This window comes from Staurois parvus, unplaced genomic scaffold, assembly GCF_062004578.1.
Source record: "Staurois parvus isolate SC_StPar_1 unplaced genomic scaffold, SC_StPar_1.0 ptg000086l, whole genome shotgun sequence".
In the NCBI taxonomy this organism is placed as follows: Eukaryota; Metazoa; Chordata; class Amphibia; order Anura; family Ranidae; genus Staurois; species Staurois parvus.
In genome coordinates this window covers 368919-392567 of record NW_028317882.1, presented here as the reverse complement: position 1 = coordinate 392567, position 23649 = coordinate 368919, and the positions used below count along the sequence as shown (strand labels likewise).

The 23649-nt window shown below is 43.0% G+C and overlaps 1 protein-coding gene across 1 annotated transcript in view; it reads left to right on the top strand.

The window, feature by feature from the left end:
• The window catches only part of LOC149468456 (neuronal acetylcholine receptor subunit alpha-7-like), a 220726-nt gene that overhangs the window by 125838 nt on the left and 71239 nt on the right, over positions 1–23649 (top strand). Inside the window, exons 5-8 of the mRNA XM_089669961.1 lie at positions 3549–3628; positions 5724–5891; positions 8502–8696; positions 13682–13768. Coding sequence (XP_089526087.1) covers positions 3549–3628; positions 5724–5891; positions 8502–8696; positions 13682–13768 — 530 coding nt within the window. The remainder of the gene's footprint in view (positions 1–3548; positions 3629–5723; positions 5892–8501; positions 8697–13681; positions 13769–23649) is intronic.

Sequence of the window (23649 nt, the reverse complement as noted above, 5' to 3'; positions counted from 1 at the left end):
CATGTCTGGGTTTGTGTGGATTGTGAGTATCAGTTCATCTGTGTGTAGCTATGACTCCCTAAGCAGCTGCTGGAAGGTTGTTTTTTTTTCTATCCTGCCCAGTGGTGACCTGCTCGTAACTGGATCTGACAACTCCCCAACACACCAGTAGTGATAAAATGGACTATATTTAAGCAGGAAGAAGCCATGTAAGAGAAGTTCAGTTTAAACAGATGTAACAATGTTACATAACCTAATTTCAAAAACTGAAACAATTATAAGGGTAACAAGGTAAATAGCTACCTGTGTAACAGACCCTCCAGAATACACTAGGTGAGCAAAACAGAAATGACACTAACACCACAATAACAACAGTAACTAAAATACCAAATAGTTCAAATAACAGTACAAATAATAGTAAACATACCTACTGTGTGTAGGCAGTTTTCAACTACTGGCCAGTGAAACAATAAACCAGTTTGACAGTGGTGGGTCCTTTAAACTTGCATAGGAGTGATCACTCTTTAAGCAAGGATACCTGCAATCCACAAGCAAGAGCGGCGATATAATTACCTCTGGCATGTGGGTAGCTGCAGCAAATCCAGTTGCAAAAAGCAAAAAGATGTATTAAAGAAAAAGCCCGACTCAACAGACAGCCCAGTGGGAGAGTGCCATGCCAGGAAACACTCACAGTTCTGTGTGACTTTAGAATACAGCAGGTTTAGATGCACCAACAGCATCTGTCTCAGAGGTCAGAATGTAGCCTGGCTGCTCCAGTCCCAATGGGGAGGCATCTGATGTAGGATGGCATGTCCCTAATCATCTGGAACCACTATCACTTTCTCTGACAGACGGGTGCTCTTTCCCTCCCCTATCCACTTTGCAAAATGTTTGCTGGGGGCAGGGACTTTAAAAGGCTCTGCTGACCCAAGATGGCAACCAGGGATTACATGAATGCAGGGTAGCCAACCGGGATATTTCCTCAGAGGACCAGGAAACCATATGGAAACCAAGTTTATCCTGACTTCCTCTCCAGGTGCAGTATCAGTCCAGTTGAGCACCACCTACAGTGGAGGAAGCAAACTGCACCTGCCTACATTATTATCACTTCATTGCTATCAAGCCAGTACAATACATATGATAGCCAAACGTCCTCTCACCACACCAGTGCTATGTACATGTACTGCTTGTACTATCAGTGCAATTGGCTTCACTACAGCCTTAACTATATAATGGGGTGATTCCATTCTCCCGTACCATCACCTTATATTCTGCTGCAGAAACTATATAAAGGTCACAGATGTACCTGCATTAAGTGTGGTGGAATGACTAGCCTAACACAAATAATATCCAACCCTCTGGGTTAGGCATATAGTAATGGAATCATTGCATATGTACTGTGATTTTTGCTTATTTATGAGATGTGTTTGGAGCTTAGGAGACTTTGTAGTCAATTGGATTTAGTTCAGCATCATGGATACATGCGTATTTTCCAGCTAGGTCAGGAGACTACAATGGAACTTAAAACAATGAAAAAACTCAAGCGCCAACTAATCAATGTGCAATCAAGTGTCAGTGAATAAATGCTGCAGCTGACATCAATATATGTTCCCACATGAATGTGCAAAATATTGAAAAAAATGATAATGTAGCGCTGCTATCTAAAACATATTAGGATAGTAAACAATAATTCTTAATAAATAACGTGATCCTGTGCGAAAATAAAGTGCTTATACAAATCGTCCATAACAACAAATCAATTGCTTGGATGAATCAGTCCATATATCATATATGTGACCAACACCACTGATTTTCAAAGTGAATAATTCTGAATGCGCTATCATGGGATATACACATATTAGGCTTCATACGTGTCTATCCCTTGATAGTGCAGTCAGAATTGTGTCTTAAATCAAACGCAGCAATATAATCTGGTGCAACCTTTGATGTTGGGGGCTCTACCAAGAATGTGGTTTCAATGAGGAGTCATCTATCAAGACCTAGGCCCCTTTCACATGGGCGTTCCGTATGTCCGTTTTTCATCTGTCCGTTTTCTATGGACTTGCGGATGTAAACAGATGAACATCTTTTTACATCTGTTAATGTCCACATCCGTTTTTTTGAATGGAAGAAAATCCTATTTTTCTTCCGCAAAAAAACCTAGAACGGACGAAAAACGGATGTCAGTGGATGAAACCGGATGTAAACGGATGAAAAATGGATCTAAATGGATGAAAAACGGATGTAAACCAATGTAGATGGATGAAAAACGGATGAAAAAACAGATGAAAAAAACTGATGTAAACAAATTAAAAAAACGGATGTAAACTCATCCATTTTTTTCTTTGAAAAAACGTGACTTAACTGAAGAAAAAAAACAATGCCCGTGTGAAAGGACACTTAGACTGTTACTAAGATCTAAAGAGGAGGAACTGCTGTTAATTTGGATTTATATTTGTTGCTGTGTTGAGGACCCTGCATTTATTTACTTCAGTGTGGTTCTGATGTATGGACTATTTCTGAAGAATAAACCCTGTGGGGTTTATTTACTAAAGCTGATTTACTCAGAATCTCGTGCACTTCTGCATTGAAACCAATCAGCTTCCAGGTTTCATTGTCAAAGCTTAATTGAACAAGCTAAAGTTAGAAGCTGATTGGCTACCATGCACAGGTACACCAGATTCTGAGTGAACCAGCTTTCGTAAATCTCCCCCTTATTGTCTACTCTATATCACGGCAGACCAAAAAAAGAGGTGTAACATAAGAATTTGTTTTGCAAACTGCTATTTATGGATTTCTAAAATCAAGTGTATATTTTTGTGTATGTTTTTAAGTTTATGCTGTTTTTATTAAATGCATATTATTTAAATTACTAAACCTCAAGTGAACTCTACACTAATATTAACCAGACTTAAACCTAAATCTAAATAATATACTGTGTAATAGCTGCAAGATAGCTGCCTACAAAAATACCCACAAATAGTTTGAGTTGCTTATTCACAGTTTGTATTTAGCACTATTGTATGATTATGTGCAGGTCGCAGTATATTTAAAGAGATAAACACACTAAGAGACAAGCACTATAGAAATATTGTTTAAAGTGACAACGCTTTAGACACTTATTCTGTTTTTGTCACATTATATTTAAAAAGACAGTGCTTGGTAAAAGGTATATTGGGACAGCGCCATATATGTATGTTATAAAAACATATTATTAAAAGCTATATATTATGAAATTTGTGAATGTCTTTATATAGCTCATGTTGATGCAACCTAATAATTAGCTGTGCCTTAGGCTGGGCATACATTATACAATTTTCTTGATATTTTTGCTTTAGATTTACCAAAAACCATATAATATGAGGTCAAACCTAAACAACACTTTCAATTGCACCCAATTAGGCAGGTCCTTGCACAACATAGTTTTAGGTAAACCTAAAGAAAATTGGGCAGAAATTGGACAGAAAATTGTATAGTGTATGGCCAGTCCTAGTCTGTATCAGCACAGGCATATTGCACCTAAATCTCTACCACTGTCCTCTAACTCCATTTCTCTGTTTGTGTTTCAGTGCAGATGAAAGATTCGATGCAACTTTTCATACTAATGTCTTGGTCAACTCTACTGGTGCCTGTCAATATATTCCACCAGGTTAGTGTAATCTTTAAATACACAAAATAAACAATAACTTCCGTGGAAGCTTAAGAATAGTATTTTTGACATGTTGTCTAAAAATGTAGAAACCGCCTTTCTGCATTGTATGTTAATGAGGCATAGCTTACAGCAGGGGTCTCCAAACTTTTCAAAGGGCCGGTTTACTGTCCTTCAAACTTTAGGAGGGCCAAATTGTGACCAGTGGGGGTAGAGAATGCCCTGGGCCCAGTATCAGTGAAAATAAACATGGGGTACTATTCCTCCCATTAATACCCATCATTGGTATTAATGGGATGAATAATGCCCCATCATTGGTATCAGTGTAAGAAATAGTGTCCCATTGTTGATGTCGGTGGGAGGAATAGTACCTCATATCATTGGGAGGAATAGTGCCCCAAGGGCCAGATAAAGGCTAGCAAAGGGCCACATCCGGCCATTTGGAGACCTCTGGCTTACAGTATATGTGAACCATCACCTTGTAAAACAACCCATTCAGTTAAAAATAGAAATTAACATTTGTGTATATGGTATGTATAAAAAAAAAATACCTTTTTTCCCTTTTTTATAAGTGATCACATACCATCTGTTCTCAGCTGCATAAGGAGCTCAAAAAGCTAGGGGAGAAGAAAGAGCAGCACACTAATCTTCCCAGTGAAGTGAATAGATGGTCATGGGGGGAGGAGTGTCACTACAAGTCTAATCATTGGAGGAGAGCAGGCTGTGTTTCTAGCACAGATATAGAACTGACTATGCTGTGCTCTCATGCCTAGTGTTGTCAGTTTTCATTAGGAAAGCAGAGGGACTTGTAGAAAGAACATGTATTTCACACAAAAGAAGCAATGCAAAGAGAACAGGATACTTTTTCATACAAGTATATGGTACAACAGGCACATCAGTAATATGAAATGTTAGGATAACATATTCCTTAAGTCTGTGTGGGGACAAAGACACTGTGAAGCTTTCCACAAATTCTTCAAATAAGCCATAACACCTTCTCTTAGAAACATCTAATAGGTAAAAAATATATACTTTTTAAAGAAAATGTAGGCATGGTGGGTGATTGTGAACACATAACAAACATATAGTGGATTTTTTTCAAATGTACTTGCAAACATGGACATGTGCTTTAAGCTGGTACTTTGACTGCTGCCCCAGGTTTCAGGGTGGCTCCTTTCTTTTGCAGCGTCCAGTGGAGCCACCTTTTCATGCAGGCATTAGACTTGTGTCTCTCTACACCAGTGTTTCTCAACTCCAGTCCTCATGGACCCCCAACAGGTCATGTTTTCAGGATTTCCATTATTTTGCACAGGTGATTTGATCAGTTTCACTGCCTTAGTAATTACCACAGCTGTTTCATCTGAGGGAAATCCTGAAAACATGACCTGTTGGGGGTCCATGAGGACTGGAGTTGAGAAACACTGCTCTACACTGTGTGCATCAAAAGAAACAAACAACTCCATAACCTAGGGTTTCAAGGCACTTCCCTTCTCCTCCCTTCTCACCTGTCCAAGCTAACAGACTGACTTTAGACAGCTGTCCACTGTTAACCCTTTCTTGTGAAGACTGGAAGTTCAGAGAAGCAGCAGAGAGAACAGGCACTGGCAGCATTGAAAGTTGTAAACTGCATGTGCTGTGGTAAGTATTTTAACAAATAGTTTACTGAAGAATATTTATTTTATTTTGGTTAATATGTTAAGCTAAAAAAAAGGTGTAGGTTTAATACTACTATGGCAACACTAGTACTAGATTCCACATGGCCATATTATGCAATCAATCAAACACATGATCAATGGAACTGTAGCAAGCAGTGCTGGCTTGGCATTCCTGATTGTCTTCTGCTGATTTCTGATTCTGAGGGACCTCTCTTGATCACTGTCTTTATTAGATGAGTTTATAAGGTATCTGCAGACACATAGGCACCATGCAGTCTGATCCCTGCTGAAGGTACACAGCCAGCAGCCCAACCACAGTAAGGAGGGAGTTTCCTCATGTCCCCAGTAACACCGATCTGCTCCTAGCTTCCTTGGTCTCATTGAACTATAATAACTTAATACATTAACTTTTCAACTTTTCTTCTCTTACATTTTTTCAGGAATTTTAAAGAGCACATGCTATATTGATGTACGGTGGTTTCCTTTTGATGTGCAACGGTGCAAATTAAAATTTGGATCTTGGACTCATAATGGATGGCTTCTTGACTTACAAATGCTAGAAGCAGATATTTCAAATTACATTTCTAATGGAGAATGGGATCTAGTAGGTAAGAAATCTGAACAAAGCCCTTTTTAATTAAGAAACTAAATGCCCACTAAATAGTTAAGAGAAGGTTATACCTTTCCAATATTTGTTGTTGTTCGGTCTATAAACAAATTACCTTCAGCTATGTGGAGTTGCCATCACTAGGATCACAGAGACAAAACATTACCTTATGTTTACAAGCAAAGTTCTGCCATTTTCTGAAGGACACAATAAATACTTCATGGGTCTGCTCATGCATACAAAGTAGAAGGAAATATATACTAGATAATAAGTAATAGTTGTTTTACAGAGAGTTGATAGTTTCATTGCCTTGTCCACATTTGATATTTGGCCATATCTAGCTGAATCAACATTTAAGGATTTCATGGAATATTAGCTGATCTGTTTCCTTTTTGTAATACACTATGTACAGTAACTAGAATAATTTACACTCTCCGGCCACTTTATAAGGTACACCTGTTCAATTGCTAATTAGCCATTCACATGGCAGCAACTCAATGCATTTATGTATCTAGACATGGTGAAGACAAATTGCTGAAGTTCAAACCCAGCATCAGAATGGAGAAATAAGGGGATTTAAGTGACTCTGAACAGGGCATGGTTGTTGTTGCCAGATGGGCTGGTCTGAGTATTTAAAAAAAAAAAAGCTGATCTACTGGGATTTTCATGCACAACCATCTTTAGGCTTTACACAGAATGGTCCGAAAAACAGAAAATATCCAGTGAGCGACAGTTGTGTGCACGGAAATGCCTTGTTGTTTGAGGTCAGAGGAGAATGGGCAGACTGGTTGCTGCGACATTCAGATGGTAGGGTCAGAATTTGACATACACAACATGAAAGCATGGATCCATCCTGTCTAGTATCCACAGTTCAGGCTGGGGGTGGTGAATGGTGTGGGGATATTTTCTTGGCACTAGCAAGGTGTACCTAATAAAGTGGCCAGTGAGTTTATAACATAATATAAAAGAAAAACAAGTCTCCAAAGACTTTTTCTTGTTTTAATAGGCTGACAATAACAATAATGCTCTTTGATATTTGAGCTTGTCTTAATGTTATTGTGAATTAATTTTATTTCCCCCATCCTCTGGAACTCACTACCCCAATCCATCAGACTGTCACCTACCCTACTCACCTTTAGGCGCACCCTGAAAACCCATCTCTTCAGGGAAGCCTACCCCGCCCTCACCTAACAGCCGATCTCCTCCACTCCTCCTACCACTCCATCCCCCACAGCCACTCCCTCCTGTACCAATATCCCCTCCCTCCTAGATTGTAAGCTCGAAAGAGCAGGGCCCTAGACCCCCCTCGGGTTTGTTTTGTTACTGTATTGTCTCATGTTCTGTCCCCCACTATAATGTACAGCGCTGAGCAAACCTTTTAGCGCTATATAAATACTGTATAATAATAATTTCATTTTTACTACGTTTTCTTTTGCATTCAATTGTTTTCATAACTGGGCAGATAATGTTCCAGAATGTTTATTTAAATTTTTTTTTAAGTTTGACACTCATTTATGTCAATGCACATACATAGACAAACCCAGATTTCCTTGAATGCATGTTTTAATTTTACACACTTCATAGCATTGATTTGAAATGTAACTGAAACCCTTTTAGCACCATCTGTTAGTAAGAGTCTAATTCCTCATGAGAAGGAATGAGAGAATTTTCACATAACCTATTTCAAGCTGTTGGACACCGACTGGCATCAACATATACAGTATACGATATAGAAGTATTTCCTATATGCTGTTTACAGGATTTTTATTGCCTTCAGAATTAACTTATCATCATAAAGAATTTTGGCAGGTGTGTTGATGATGTATTAGAAAATGTATTCAAGAGTAAATTTTCCATAAAGTTAAAGGTACACTAAAAGTTTAGTGTGTTGGTAAGCATCCCCCTATGTCAGGTCAGACAAATACCACATAAAATGACCTGCAGAAGCTCAGATTATGGCTGGTGTGTGTGCTATAGATGACAATGTACAATTAATGTGTCCAGTGACAGATTTGGCTATTTTTAAACTCCAAAAATCTGAACACCCAGCTGAAATACATACATGGGAAATGTTAAATCTCTCAAAACAATCATTATTTGCAGCCCATTTTGGTCCAGGCAATGCTGCCAAACAGTACAGGTGTGTGATTTCCATTGTAGCATTGGTCAAGGTGACAATGCAGTGGGAGCATGTAGATGAGGTCAGCCCTCTGCTCGCTCTCCTTTTTCATTCAGAACTGTCAGCATAGGTTTTTCTACATACACTTAGCCTTCCTTTAAACGTCTACTACAATACTTGCATTAAAAATACATTTATTGTTTTAACTAGCTGTATTAATAGGTCTTTTATATACTATGTCTCCCTGGAGATCAGATTAACATTGCAGAGATTATGATCAACGGCTATCCTCTATGCCAAAGAATGAGCCAAAATGTAATAGCCAAATATAATAGCTGTGAGTGGGATCTGTGGTGCAGGTTCCAATTAATTACTTACCCAAGGACTGCTTCCACTGAAAGCATTTAAATTTTTTTCTTACAATGGAAACATTTCTAATGCTGTGCTCCTGGCATAGAATAATTTCTGTACAATATATTTTACCTCTTTTAGATGTGCCAGGGAAAAGAAATGAACTATATTATGACTGCTGCAAGGAGCCATACCCTGATGTTACCTACACAGTGACCATGCGTAGACGCACTTTATACTATGGATTAAATTTACTGATACCGTGTGTCCTTATATCTGGGTTGGCATTGCTTGTGTTCCTCCTGCCTGCTGATTCAGGAGAGAAGATATCTCTAGGTAAGCAATAGATTATTTACAAAGTAATAATGGAAAAGATCTATAATATATGTTCTCAGAACATAATTATGTCTTATGATATTGTCTGCTTATTATTGCTTCAGCGTCTAAGCACAGTATTATAGGTTTGACTAATTTGCTAAATAACAATTTACAAAAACCTTAATGTTCTTTGTAATGTATCATATGTAGCGAGATAGTAGTACAGCAATTTAAATTTAATTAAAAGTCAGCATGTAAAAACATTATACAGTTGTACGTAAATAATTAGGAATACAGCCATACATTTAAAAATAATCTGAAATCGGCTTCTCTAAATATGTCAAATTAGAAGTTTAAATTAATCATCTGGCAACAGATTTTAAGACTCTTTCCTTATCTTCTAATTTCCAACAGCCATGTAGTATTACGAGAGATTGCTCCCAACCTTCAAATTAAACATTTAAAACCACAGGGCATATTTCACTCAATCTAATCTCCTACACCTCCTCAAACACATGTCTCAGTTGGACCATAGTTGGACATAGGTGTCTGATTATGAACCAGCAGTAATAGATTGCTGCTCAGTTCTCCGGCATTCTCGGAGAACACAGTTCTCCTGTGAATGCCGTTTATGAAGCATATGTAGATCATTTCTCCAAACAAAGGAAGAACGGTCTACAAACGCTAGAAAATGGCTGATTTTACTATAATCTCGTGAGATTACAGTAAAAGATCAGTTTACTAAACAGAGGTAAATTATCTCTGCTTAGTTTTCAGTCCCTCCGATTCTCCAGCTCTGGGCTGGAGAATCTGGAGGGAGAACACAGATCTCCAGACAAGGGCTGAACATATTCTCCTGGGTGTCATAAACTGTGAATGACCAGAGAACAGCTGTGATCCTCTGAATCTCAGCTATTCTATGTGTCATAAACGGACACCATAGTACCACTACAACAAAAACAGATCCTTGCAAGACCTACAAATCATGACAATTGCACAAAAATTGGCACTGCTAGAAGGTATCGATCTGAAAATAAAATCACCAAGTCCAACAACAACTGTTGTGAACAATGTTTTTTATGCTATTTTACATGAAAAGTAATATACAATGCACATTACGCAAAAAGTACTTATTAAAAGTACATATTAAAAATAATGAAGCTTAAAGAATACTACTTATGCACACTGGACACTCTGTAAAAGCCTTTCTCCTGGCAGCAGGAAAACATTTGACACTGGTAAACACATGTACCACATTTAGCCCCTTTGACATTTAATTGGCCAGAATAATAATTTATTCTGGCCATTGAAATAAATAACGCTCAAGTGCATCTAGCACTAATGAGCTTTTACATGTGTTTTTGTCACATTGAGCATTTATCTGCCAAAACTCTCTTCAACTAGATTCTTCTGCATTCAGGAGAGGAGCATTTTACTGCCTCTAAATGCTGTTGCTCCTAAACTTGAGTAAAAGCCTTTGTGTGCATGGACATATAGGCTATTATTAGGTTGTGTGCAGAAGCTTTGGCAAAAAACGCCAAAAACTCCAAAACATGAGTTTATAAGCAGCAGTGTGTGCATGAGGAGTTAAACTCCTTGAAACTGTGATTAAGTTCTCTTTGATAAATGTTATTTTTTTTTTCACTTTTCACTGTGTTAAATATAGTATTGTTTTAAACATCTTTTTTGAAAAAATGAAAATGAAGGAAATATGTAAGACAAATTAGCATGCAGTATAAATGTTCAAATTGACCAGTAAGCTGGTATGCTATGCAAAATATTACTTTTTAAAGAAAAAGAGTAAAAACTAGTGAGTGCTCTTTGTATATTGGGGCATACTGGGTAGCACAGTGGCTAGCTCTTCTGCCTAGCAGCTCTAGGGTCATTGGTTTGAATCCCAACCACAGTCACTACTTGCTAGGTGTTTGCATGTTCACCCTATGCCTGTGTGGATTTCCTCCAGGCACTCCAGTTTCCTCCCTTACTCCAAAGACATTCTGGTAGGCTAATTGGTTCCTGTCTAATTTGGCTCTAGTATGTGTATGAATTTTAGTTACAGACCTTAGATTGTAATTTCTTGAGGGTTAGGGACTGATGTGAATGTACAATATCTATGTAAATTTATGGCTCTATATAAGTACCTGTAATAATAATACTGTGTGAAATTATCACGGTGCAGTCCCCTAAATAGAGGAAAGTGTTGCAATGACTAAACAGCTTTGTGCATAAAAAATTGTATCACATGCACAGTTTCTATCTAGTTATAAACAACATGCTTGGGTTGATTTACCAAAGGCAAGGGAAGTTGCACTTTACATGGGACCTTTCCCCAGTGCTTAGTGAATGAAGTGAAGGTCTGCTGACTTCCATCATCCAATCAATGCAAGAAAAAAATTATGTTTTTTTTTTATTTTTCTTGCACGTGATTGGGTATGCTTTGCAAAGTAACATTTTACCACATTGCATTTCCCATGCAAAGTGCAATTTCCCTTGCAAGGTGCAATTTCACTTGTGAAGCTCCAATGAAGAGCCTATTTTCCTTTAGTAAATCAGCCCTGCATGCTGGAAGAGCCACAGCACATTGTGGCAGGACATAGACATCTGACACACCCATAAGTATCGGATGTGGAAGATTCTAGTGGTGCCTGTAGCTCTGCAAGAGAGCAATGATAGGTATCAATGCAACCCATTCCAGTGGCATTGGACCCAATTCACGAAGAGTTATTTCCCTCTTTAAAATCTGATATAAAATAACTCATAGCTTTTTTTCAAAGTTTTTTGCAATTTATAAAAAAGCTAATAAAATAAAGCATGAGTTATTTCATCAAAATTTTAAGTATTTTATTCCTGAAACCATGCAGTATTTTATCTCATGTGAGATCCAGTGGGATAAATACAGTGGAGAAAAATTAGAACCCGTCAGTTTGTATTGCTAATGTAGCAGATTCTCTCCTGTACCACTGATGGGTTGATGGCTGCTACCAGGTCTTTTAGCTGGGCCGCTCCTTCCCTGCTGTACTGGTGGTCCTCACTCTGGGGGCCAGTGAAGCTCTGAGTTTTTCTCCTTTCCCACTCTGCTGCCTGTAGGTGGGCCCCTCTCTCCATCTGGGTTCCCTCCCAGGCTCCTGCCTACCTCACATCTTCCTCATTGTCTTCCTCTCGAACTTTCTTCTGCTGCTGAGTAGGCTCCCTTACTTTTAAGGGTGTTCTGGCCCCTTACCAAGCTTCCTGTTGGGGATTGGCCAGGATCCCTCAAACGTACAAGCAAAACACTCCTCAGATCCACCCACTGCCTCTAGGCCTTCCTTCAAAGCTCTAGAGCAGGGGGAAATTTCAGAGGGGCCGGCCTGCAGAGCCTCTCAGCAACTGACCACAATTTGACCTTCTGATTATTACACCAAGGCTACTACTCAGCCCTCCTCTCTAAAAATCAGGACTCTAGCTCCCCCTACCTAACTAGGAGGACCCTACACTAATAAAGGGGTAAAAATGGTTTAAAACATAGAAATATGTCAACTCACTAAGTCAGTGCGGTCCCTGCAGCATATGTATTAATACAAAAGAGAAAATGTGACTAGAATACCAGTCAAAGTAAAGCTGCTTTCACAGGACATATCTGGTTTTTCAAAAACAACTTTGCTAAATTAAGTAAATGCAAAATATTTTTATACAAGTAAAATATTGAATGAAAATAGTATCATAAAATTACACACATACATAAATATCCTTCTTCCACCAATAAAAAAGACAACATGTCACTGGGGAGATTTCCTTTCACTTCCTGTCACATAGAAAAAACAAGTGAGAGGAGAATCCCTACAAATTAAAAGAATCTCTTGAGGACCTCCAGGTCACCAGAAGTAGTGTCCCAATTGGAAGATTTCACTTCTATTACTTTTCTGGGGACAACTCAAAATTTAGGATTTTCTTTTACTTTCACTTTCAATGATAATGGTAAACAGGACAAATAGAGAGGGTGAATCTCCCTAATGGGGGCACAGATGGCAATAAAACCTGACAGGTGTTTTAATTCCTCTCCACTCCATCCAAAACTAAAGTTTTCCCTAGTGAGTCTTTATGTAAATAAACTCCAATGATTGTGTGTTTTTCATATTTAATTTTCTATGCATTACTGTTGAGAAACTGATCCAAAAAGGTAAAGACTGCTTCAACTTGGCTATTATATTTTTACATTCCTTAAAGGGATAGTTCACCTTCACCAGAAAGCTGCCCAATGCAGATAAGGGGTGTTTGTAGGAAACAACAAACTGTGCAGCTCTGACTAAAGTTGAATAATGCCCTTGTTAAAGGTATAGTCCATTTACATATCTCATGAAGCCTGACTGGAAAACTCCAAGTGCGTAGCTAGGTGAGGCTTGGTTATTACTGCTCACCTCCACCATCACAGAAGTAAGCTTTCAGACGCTGACCTCAGAACTACTGCATCAGAGGAGAGAAAGAGCAATGTGAGGGGCTTTGAGTCAGGAAAAAAGCTAACTCCAGTGATGGTGGAGGTGAGCAACAATGACTAGGCCTCACTTAACAACTTCCTAGCAACATCCTGGGAGTATTCCAGTCAGGCTTTATTAAGTACATAAATGGCCTACACCATATCAAGGGTATTATTCAACTTTAGTCAGAGACACACAGTTTATTATTATCCTCAGACACTCCTTTTCTGCATAGGCAGGTTTCTGGTAAAGGTGAACTAACACTTTAATTACTGCATACCTGGACCACTACATATTTAACTTATGCATTTATATATTTCCCTTATTGAATTGACTTTAACGCTGTTTTATGAGGTATTTACTGAGTGTTTTTGCTTTTTGAGGTAAATAACTCATAAAAGGATACTGAACTGACAATTTCAGCATTGCATGAGATAACTGGAAAAAATATGTTGCGCGATTCATTTCTCTCTTTAGTGAATTGAACCCATATCTGTAGCTGACATGAAAGAATATTCAAGGATTAATTATTGTATTTCTCTGATAACCTAGGCATCACCGTTCTGTTATCACTGACAGTCTTTATGCTGCTTGTGGCAGAAATTATGCCTGCAACATCAGATTCTGTACCTCTAATTGGTAAGTCTGTTTGGTTTTGTCATTATGTGCTTGGGTTGTACCATTTCACAGTCGAAAAGTAAAATGTTGTATATTAGATGAAAATCAAAAGCAGATTATCTTAGACATTATCACATCTTATGCCCCCCATATACGTATAGAACATCAATGAAAATTTTAGTTTTTGAAAAGATCGTTCGATATTCGTGCTGTTAGTGAACTCAACTTTCGATTTCGAAAGTAGGTCCGGCTAATGTCGATGGATCCGAAGCAAAAACTTTCATCGTTTCAACCAAAGTGTATAAGTTTATGTGGTAATCAAAACAAAAAATACCATGTCTAGTATTTCCCATGTCCTTTGGTGAATAGGAGGAAGAATCTTTGAATTAATTTTATTCTATGTGTTTAGTGGACAAGTCGTTGTCGAGAGACGAATAGTCATTCGCACTGTAAACGGCCGATATTCTATACGTGTATGGCCAGCCTTAGACTGTAGTAAGTGAAAAGTATTTTATGCTGAACTGTATGCACACAACTAAATACAGGAGAGCTGTTTTATATGCCAAAGGTTTTGTATTTTTGTCTATTCATTCTGCAGGTTCACACAGCTATGGCAAACAGCACAGCTGTGCTGGAGGCCTGACTTTTCTCTGCGGAAATTAAGAATACCATTAGGTCTTGTCCCTGCCCCAGCTTCTGATTAGGGCAATGAAGATGTAGCAGCAGCGTGATGGAACTTTGATTTTTTGTTCATCCATTACTGAGATTTATGCAGCCTGGCAGTTGTTTTTACTATAAGTCAGCAGCTACAAATACTGTAGCTGATGAATGTTAAGAAATAGGCACTCACCAGCCCAGGAGTCCAGCTCTGTCTTTACCCAGGCCAGTTCTTTAGTCTTCGTTCCTCAGCTCATCTATATTGGCTGTGGGAGCTGGCTATGACTTGCTGCTGTTTCTTAGCCGACTCTCCACTGTGCATGTGCCAGGTAGCCCTGCACTGTCAGATTGGTCCCTCAGCCTCCCGGGACATGTGATATGACCCAAGAGGTTGCGTTCAGGGGGTGGGGGGCTTTGGCCAAACTTGCATAATTCTTGTCTAGGTGAGAAAAGTGGAATATGAGTGGGTGCTGGTCAGAAAAAGGTATATGCCCCCCCCCTCAAAAAAAATCTTTCAAATATGAAATGGGAAGGGAGGCAGATTAGTGGTACTCTCACTTTCAGGTTTATACAGCCTATAGCTAGACAATGAAGAAGCAACTGATGGACCCATTCCTCTGCTCACCTCTCCATTGGCATGTTCCTTATCAATTCACTTTTATGGAGCATACTACTGCTGCCCCTACTTCTCCTATTGTGAATTCTTCTGTTTAGGTTATACCAACTGGCTCACATCAAATTAAATTGGGTACTTATGCTAGCTGCATTAACATTAGATTTAATCATATGTACTGAATACATATCTACCATAATTGATTTTTTTTTAAAATATTTGCCTGGTTTAGGCTTTTTCATATGCACACTACAGTTGCATCTTTATTTTTAAAATGTTAAAGTGGTTGTAAAGGCTGAAGGTTTTTTTATCTTCATGCATTCTTTGCAAGAATGTGAAAAATCTTCTGTGTGCAGCAGCTCCCACCCCACTAATTACTTACCTGAGCCCTATCACGATCCAGAGTTGTTCACGAGAGCCTTAGCTTTCAGGGGACTCTCTCTCCTCTTTGGCTGAGACAGCAGCAGGAGCCTTTGGTTTCCATTGCTGTCAATCACAGCCAGAGAGCCAATGAGGAGAGAGGGGGGGCAGGGTCAAGTCATGGCTCTGTGTGTGAATGGACACACAGAGCAGTGGCTTGGGAGTGAGCCTGCTTGGGTGCCCCCATAGCCAGCATCTTGCTCTGAGAGCACTTGGCAGGAGAGAAGGGCCAGCAGCGCCAGCAGGGAAACAGTGAAGAGGAGGATTGAGGCTGCTCTGTGCAAAACCACTGCACAGACCAGGTAAGTATGGCATGTTTGTTATTTTTTTTTTTAAAGATGCCTTTAATATCACTTTAAGTCACTGTTGACACTGAGTATTATGCAGTTGCTGCAATATAACAATGTTTGTAAAGTGGTAGTAATCCCCAAACCTGTAGGCACAAGGAATATCTCGTAAAAGTGTACTGTTTAGGAGATATTAACTATTTCTGGAGCCGGTGACATCACTGATGCATGTGCACTGCGGTCTGAAGGGATGGCATGCCGAGTATGTTGTCCCTTCAGCAAGGGCGGACTGACAACTCATTGGCCCCCTGGGCAATAGGGGATCATGGGGCCCCTGTGTCCTTGCCCAAACCCAAAAAAGCCTATGAAAAAGGTACCAGGGGCATCTCATGGGGCCCCCTAATGACCCCGGGCCCTCGAGCAGTGCCCGAGTTTCCAAATGGTCAGTCCGCCCCTGCCCTTCAGAGAACTGTGCCGCCATCGTAGCTCTTGTGCACATGTACAGGAGTGATGTCATATTGGCTCAGCGGTTCAACGGCTGGAGCCCATGAACCAGGAAAGAAGACAGGGTGAGGATGGAAGCCCTGTCAGTGGTGACAGCAAGCCGCTGCAGGGCTCCATTTTAAGGTAGGTCTTTCATAATGTGCTAGTATGTGATATATACTAGTACATTATGACATTAATTTGTAGGGGATTGGATTTTTTTTTCAAGACTTTACTACCACCAAAAAAAGTTTCAAATAATATTACTATTAAAAATATATTGTCAAAGCTCAAGAATGTATTTTGTAGAGACAGATTCTGATGTGTAGTTCACTCCCAGTGGTTATGATGCTGACATGTTGTTATGAGTATCCATCAAGCAAAGGGTGAATGTTTAGCCCATTCATCTATATTCAATATATTATCATTAAATATTCCATGTTGCATTCTGTGCTCATCTACATCTATGTAGACAACTGGTTGTTATACCTCTTGCTTTTATATTGTCACATACCTTGGTTGGAGGTCAGGTTGAGGAGAGAGGCTTCCTTTGTAGCTTTGGTCCAAGCACCCCTGAATGTGGTGACAGAGGTGCAAGGCTCAAAGAAACAAAGGTGCCTGTAGCTTGATAACGAGTGACTGCCACAGTCAATGATGTAGTCAAGGTGAGCTAGGGTCATACACGGTGAGAGCAGCATGGTCAGGAGGCAGGCCAGAGTCGGTACCAGGGAAGCAGACAGAGCAAGGTCTAGTACCAAACTGAGGTCAGCACCAGGGAAGCAGGCAGAGAATAGTCAGAGGCAAGCCAAGGTCAGAATCCAGAAACCACAGAGCAAGGTCAGGAACAAGCTGGGTCAGCAAAGGAAGATCAATCAGCAAAAGCAGAAACACAGGAACACGGACCAGGGGGAGCTGAAGAACATCCAGTGATTAGCACACAGCAGGATCTCCTTTAAATAGAGAGCTTGGCACCAATTCAGGGGGACGTGCACACCGATGCATGCTGGCGCACACACAAATGCAGCAAAGTGAATGCTGGATATTAGCCCTAGCTTTTCTGTGTGCCGGTACACAGCTGTACTAGTTTCCTGCCATATATGTTGTATATGCACACAGGTAGCTTAATGCCTTTCATGTTAGTTTATTAAAGGGGTAGTTCTTTTGCATTAAACAGCCCTTGTAATCAAGGAGTCCCAAGTAAATGCATCCTCTTGTGAAGAAATCTGTTGCTTAATTTAGACTGATTTACCAAAGAAGTTGACAATCTTCGCACACTAAATTGTGTTAATATTCACTGTTATTGTCCAGTCATATGAAAAGGCAATTACTGTGCACTTTGAGTACCTAATCATGTGCAGATGAAATAAGTAAACACAGAAATATTTAGTAAATCAGCCTCATCATGTTTATAAAGGATCCAGTTTAAGTTGACTTGACTGGCAAAAATGTAAGGACTTTTTTTTCCAATAGATAGATGAGCCACTAAAATTTATGTGTACTTTTCTTTAAAGAATTTGTATGCACATGAATCATTTTGGTATACACAAGTATTAACATTTAATCATTCAAAAATAAAGTGAGCTGAATGAGACTAATTCATTCATGGTAAATAACTGCAGATGCCTCGAGGAAAACATTCATGCAATTCTGTGGCTTGGATGAACTGAAATGTTTCTAATTTGCTGGGTTAAAAATATTTGATCTATATTCCAATAAGGACTGATCTAATTGACGGGACTAAATAGATCAGATTTTTCTCTTCTCATTCATTATATTAGAGTCTTCTGAAATGTAGAATTCTGGGTGACAGTAAAACAACCAGACTTGTCTTGTTTGTAATAGTTACAGTATAAATAACCACAATAATGTCTTCCATAATTTAAAATCTTTGATAATATAAAAATATATATTTATGTTGTTTGCAGTGGCTACAGTAAAATATCATTTAAATCATCTCATCAAAGTCTTTGTGCTGTAGACGTTTTGGTGACACTGTGTACTGTTTTTGTTTCGAATGATACTGGCACAACATCAAGTAAGGAACAATTGGTGTTTGAGTGTTGTGCCTCATGGTGGGACTTAGATTAGTTGTGTGGGATAGTTTGTAAAAGTACATGTAAACCTAGTCACAAAAATCTCATTATTCTCATTGTAATAATTTAAAAGTTACATTTCAACAATTTTTAATTGTCATCTTTCATTACAATTAGAGATGAGCGAATTATTCAAAAATTCGATTCGGCTGATTCGCCGAATTCGCGGAATAAATTCGATTTGAGGCGAATATATTCGCTGCGAATTTAACGTGTAAAAAGGGTGTTTCTAGGCTTCAGAGAGCCTTTATATTAGTGCAGAACACTGTACCTTTAATTTAAATGCCCTTGGAGTCTGCTGGGGAAGAGAAATAATACTGTCAGTCAGTATGACATGCAGATGAGTGCCGTCGATCTTAGAATCAACGCACACTTCACTCATTTGGGCAGTCACGGGGCCAAAACCAGAGTGTGGAGCCACAGTGTGGCGGTGGAGGCAGCAGCAATGGGAGGCCATACAGCACCCTATGAAAAAATGGAACCCACCAGCAGTGTGAGGAGATCTGAAAGTGGCACATGGCAGAGTGTGGCGATGGAGACAGCAGCAATGGGAGGCCGTACAGGGACCCATGACACACTCTGGACCTGGCAGCAGCATGAGGAGGCGGTACAGGGGCCCATGACAGATTACGGGCCTGGCAGCAGCATGAGGAGTCGGTACGGGGGCCCATGGCAGATTACGGGCCTGGCAGCAGCAATGGGAGGCCATACAGCACCCTATGACAAAATGGAACCCACCAGCAGTGTGAGGAGACCTGAAAGTGGCACATGGCAGAGTGTGGCGATGGAGACAGCAGCAATGGAAGGCCGTACAGGGACCCATGACACACTCTGGACCTGGCAGCAGCATGAGGAGGCGGTACAGGGGCCCATGACAGATTACGGGCCTGTCAGCAGCATGAGGAGTCGGTACGGGGGCCCATGGCAGATTACGGGCCTGGCAGCAGCAATGGGAGGCCATACAGCACCCTATGACAAAATGGAACCCACCAGCAGTGTGAGGAGACCTGAAAGTGGCACATGGCAGAGTGTGGCGATGGAGACAGCAGCAATGGGAGGCCGTACAGGGACCCATGACACACTCTGGACCTGGCAGCAGCATGAGGAGGCGGTACAGGGGCCCATGACAGATTACGGGCCTGGCAGCAGCATAAGGAGTCGGTACGGGGGCCCATGGCAGATTACGGGCCTGGCAGCAGCAATGGGAGGCCATACAGCACCCTATGACAAAATGGAACCCACCAGCAGTGTGAGGAGACCTGAAAGTGGCACATGGCAGAGTGTGGCGATGGAGACAGCAGCAATGGGAGGCCGTACAGGGACCCATGACACACTCTGGACCTGGCAGCAGCATGAGGAGGCGGTACAGGGGCCCATGACAGATTACGGGCCTGGCAGCAGCATGAGGAGTCGGTACGGGGGCCCATGGCAGATTACGGGCCTGGCAGCAGCAATGGGAGGCCATACAGCACCCTATGACAAAATGGAACCCACCAGCAGTGTGAGGAGCCCTGAAAGTGGCACATGGCAGAGTGTGGCGATGGAGACAGCAGCAATGGGAGGCCGTACAGGGACCCATGACACACTCTGGACCTGGCAGCAGCATGAGGAGGCGGTACAGGGGCCCATGACAGATTACGGGCCTGGCAGCAGCATGAGGAGTCGGTACGGGGGCCCATGGCAGATTACGGGCCTGGCAGCAGCAATGGGAGGCCATACAGCACCCTATGACAAAATGGAACCCACCAGCAGTGTGAGGAGACCTGAAAGTGGCACATGGCAGAGTGTGGCGATGGAGACAGCAGCAATGGAAGGCCGTACAGGGACCCATGACACACTCTGGACCTGGCAGCAGCATGAGGAGGCGGTACAGGGGCCCATGACAGATTACGGGCCTGGCAGCAGCATGAGGAGTCGGTACGGGGGCCCATGGCAGATTACGGGCCTGGCAGCAGCATGAGGAGGCGGTACAGGGGCCCATGGCAGAGTGGCAAAGCGTAAGCAGCTTAAATTGAAGGCCATACAGAGGCCTATGTTAAAAATAATAACAGATTACGGGCCTGGCAGCAGCAATGGGAGGCCCGTAATCTGCCAGCACCCTATGACAAAATGGAACACACCAGCAGTGTGAGGAGACCTGAAAGTGGCACATGGCAGAGTGTGGCGATGGAGACAGCAGCAATGGGAGGCCGTACAGGGACCCATGACAGACTCTGGACTTGGCAGCAGCATGAGGAGGCGGTATAGGGGCCCATGGCAGATTAGGGGCCTGGCAGCAGCTATGGGAGGCCCGTAATCTGCCAGCACCCTATGTCAAAAAATTCAACACACCAGCAGTGTGTGAGGAGACCTGAAAGTGGCACATGGCAGAGTGTGGCGATGGAGACAGCAGCAATGGGAGGCCGTACAGGGACCCATGAGAGACTCTGGACTTGGCAGCAGCATGAGGAGGCGGTATATAGGGGCCCATGGCAGATTAGGGGCCTGGCAGCAGCTATCGGAGGCCCGTAATCTGCCAGCACCCTATGTCAAAAAATTCAACACACCAGCAGTGTGAAGAGACCTGAATGTGGCACATGGCAGAGTGTGGCGATAGAGACAGCAGCAATGGGAGGCCGTACAGGGACCCATGACAGACTCTGGACTTGGCAGCAGCATGAGGAGGCGGTATAGGGGCCCATGGCAGATTAGGGGCCTGGCAGCAGCTATGGGAGGCCCGTAATCTGCCAGCACCCTATGTCAAAAAATTCAACACACCAGCAGTGTGTGAGGAGACCTGAAAGTGGCACATGGCAGAGTGTGACGATGGAGACAGCAGCAATGGGAGGCCGTACAGGGACCCATGAGAGACTCTGGACCTGGCAGCAGCATGAGGAGGCGGTACTGGGGCCCATGGCAGATTAGGGGCCTGGCAGCAGCAATGGGAGGCCCGTAATCTGCCAGCACCCTATGACAAAAAATGGAACACACCAGCAGTGTGTGAGGAGACCTGAAAGTGGCACATGTTTGGGGCATGATTCATGGCGGATTTAGTCAGTTGTGTCAGGAACTGGTGGTTTGAAATCCAGACTAATCCACGCCTGATTCATTTTCACAAACGTGAGTCTCTCCACACTTTGGGTGGACAGTCGTGTCCTCCGCGGAGTTACAATACCTCCTGCCGCACTAAACACGCGCTCCGATGCCATGCTACTGGCCGGGCATGACAGCCTTTCAAGGGCAAATTCAGCTAGTTGGGGCCAAAGGTCAAGTTTCGTTGCCCAGTAGTCAAGGGGATTGTCTACCTCGGTTGGCAGGGTGCTGTCCAAGTAGGCCCGAGCCTGTTGTTTGAGGTCCTGCTCCAGGTCCACCTGATGCTGCTGCTGCTGCGGCTGGTTAGTAGTTTCCTCACTGCGCTGGTGAATAAAGCTACTCATCATCGACTGCAGACTGAGGCAGCCGCTGCTGGTGGAGACAGCCATCTGTCGATTTCTCTGTTCATTACACTGAGAAGTTCCTCCCCTGTGTGACTACGTTCGCCAAGGCATACCAGGTGCAGCACAGCGTGACACCGTTGCGCCCTGCACATGTGATATGCCGGTCGGGTAATGGGACTCGGCACGGGGGTGGCGGCTGAGGACACGGCGGAAGAAGAGGTGGTAGAGGCGGACATCTTTGCTGGACCAAGGACGTGCAAACGTGGAGGCAAAAGCGGCGTGACCTGTCCAAGTTGCTGGTGCGGCTGTGCCGGCACCACGTTCACCCAGTGGGCCGTAAATGACATGTACTGTCCCTGACTGTAGTTACAGCTCCACACGTCGGCGCTGCCGTGCACTTTGGCAGAGACCGACATGCTCAAAGACTGGCCCACCATCTCTTCTACATGTGAATGCAGGGCTGGCACTGCCTTTTTGGCGAAGAAATGCCGGCTTGGCACTCTCCACCGCGGCTCGGCACAAGCCATCATTTCTCGGAAAGGTGCTGAGTCCACCACTTGGAAAGGGAGGGACTGCAGCACCAGCAACTTGGACAGGAGGACGTTCAGCTTCTGCACCGTCGGGTGCGTGCTCGCAAACTGTTGTCTCTTGGAAACGGATTCCAAGAAAGACTGCTGACGGAATCCGTGAAGAGGAGTAGCAGGAGAAGGAGCATCTGAACGAGCGGAAGATGCCAACGAGCGACAACTCCCCTCAGCAGAGGTGTTGGAGCCTTGACTGGCTGATAGAGGGCGATTGACGTCGGGTGACGGAGCAAGTAACGGAGCGGGTGATGGAGCGGGGGCTGGGGCAGGCAGAACTGCCGTATCTTTATCACGGTTTTCCCAGGCCACCGAATGGCGACGCTGCATATGCTGACGCAACGCTGTAGTCCCAACATGGGCCCCCTGGCCACGCTTGACTTTCTGGCCACATAGTCGACATACGGCTACGTTTACTTCCTCGGGCGGCTTGACGAAAAATTGCCACACCGCCGAGTAGGAAACTTTGCCCCCGCTACTCCTCACTGGCTGACTGCTACTTCCTCCGTGCACACCGGCACCACTACTGGCCGTGGTGGTAGGCTGCAGTGGAGCTGGTGCTCTACTCCGTGGCCGTTTGCCTCCACTGACACTGCTGCGACCCTGCTGCCTCCTGGGCAACCCACCGACTGTTTTGCTCGCTGGCAAGCTGGCACCCTCTTCTCCTGATGATGCGGAAGCAATAGCCTGATGACGACGAGGCTGCCAAGTGCAATCAGCCTCATCATCATCAATTAGGGTCTCCGCATCACTACTAGCCCCCTCGGCTGCGTGTGGGTCAGGAGACAGACCTGTCTCTAGACCGGCTACCGAGCCACTCTCCTCACCAGTACTTCTTTGCCTGGCTGCTGAAGAGGCGGATGTCTCCCCCCGTTCCTGACCGCCCTCTGTTAGCTCTTCCTCACTGTACAGTGGGGCTGAGCCCACAGCATGCGATACTTCGCTTGGTGAGGGAACACCAAAGGACAGGGGCAGGTAGAGGACACGTGATTTCAGTGGGCTTGCTCCCGGGCCATGCCAACTAACGGTTGTGTCTGACGTACCCACCGACCGTTGGCTGTAGGTGTCAGAGGTGACCTGGGAAGAGGAAGACGACCGAGTCAACCAATCGATGACGGCAGGGTTGTCGGTGGAGACACGACCGCTGGATGACACCGGGAGCACTGGCCTCTGGCTGCGACTAGTGCTGCCTCGACCCCTTCCTCTGCTGCCACGTCTGCTCGCTCCTGAAACATTGCCTCCTCTGCCACTCCTCTGCGTGTTGTCTGACATACTCTTTAATTCAATAGTGGTTGTGAAGCAGAAAGTAACGATTCTGTGTCCCTGAGTAACAATTCTGTGTCCCTGAGTAA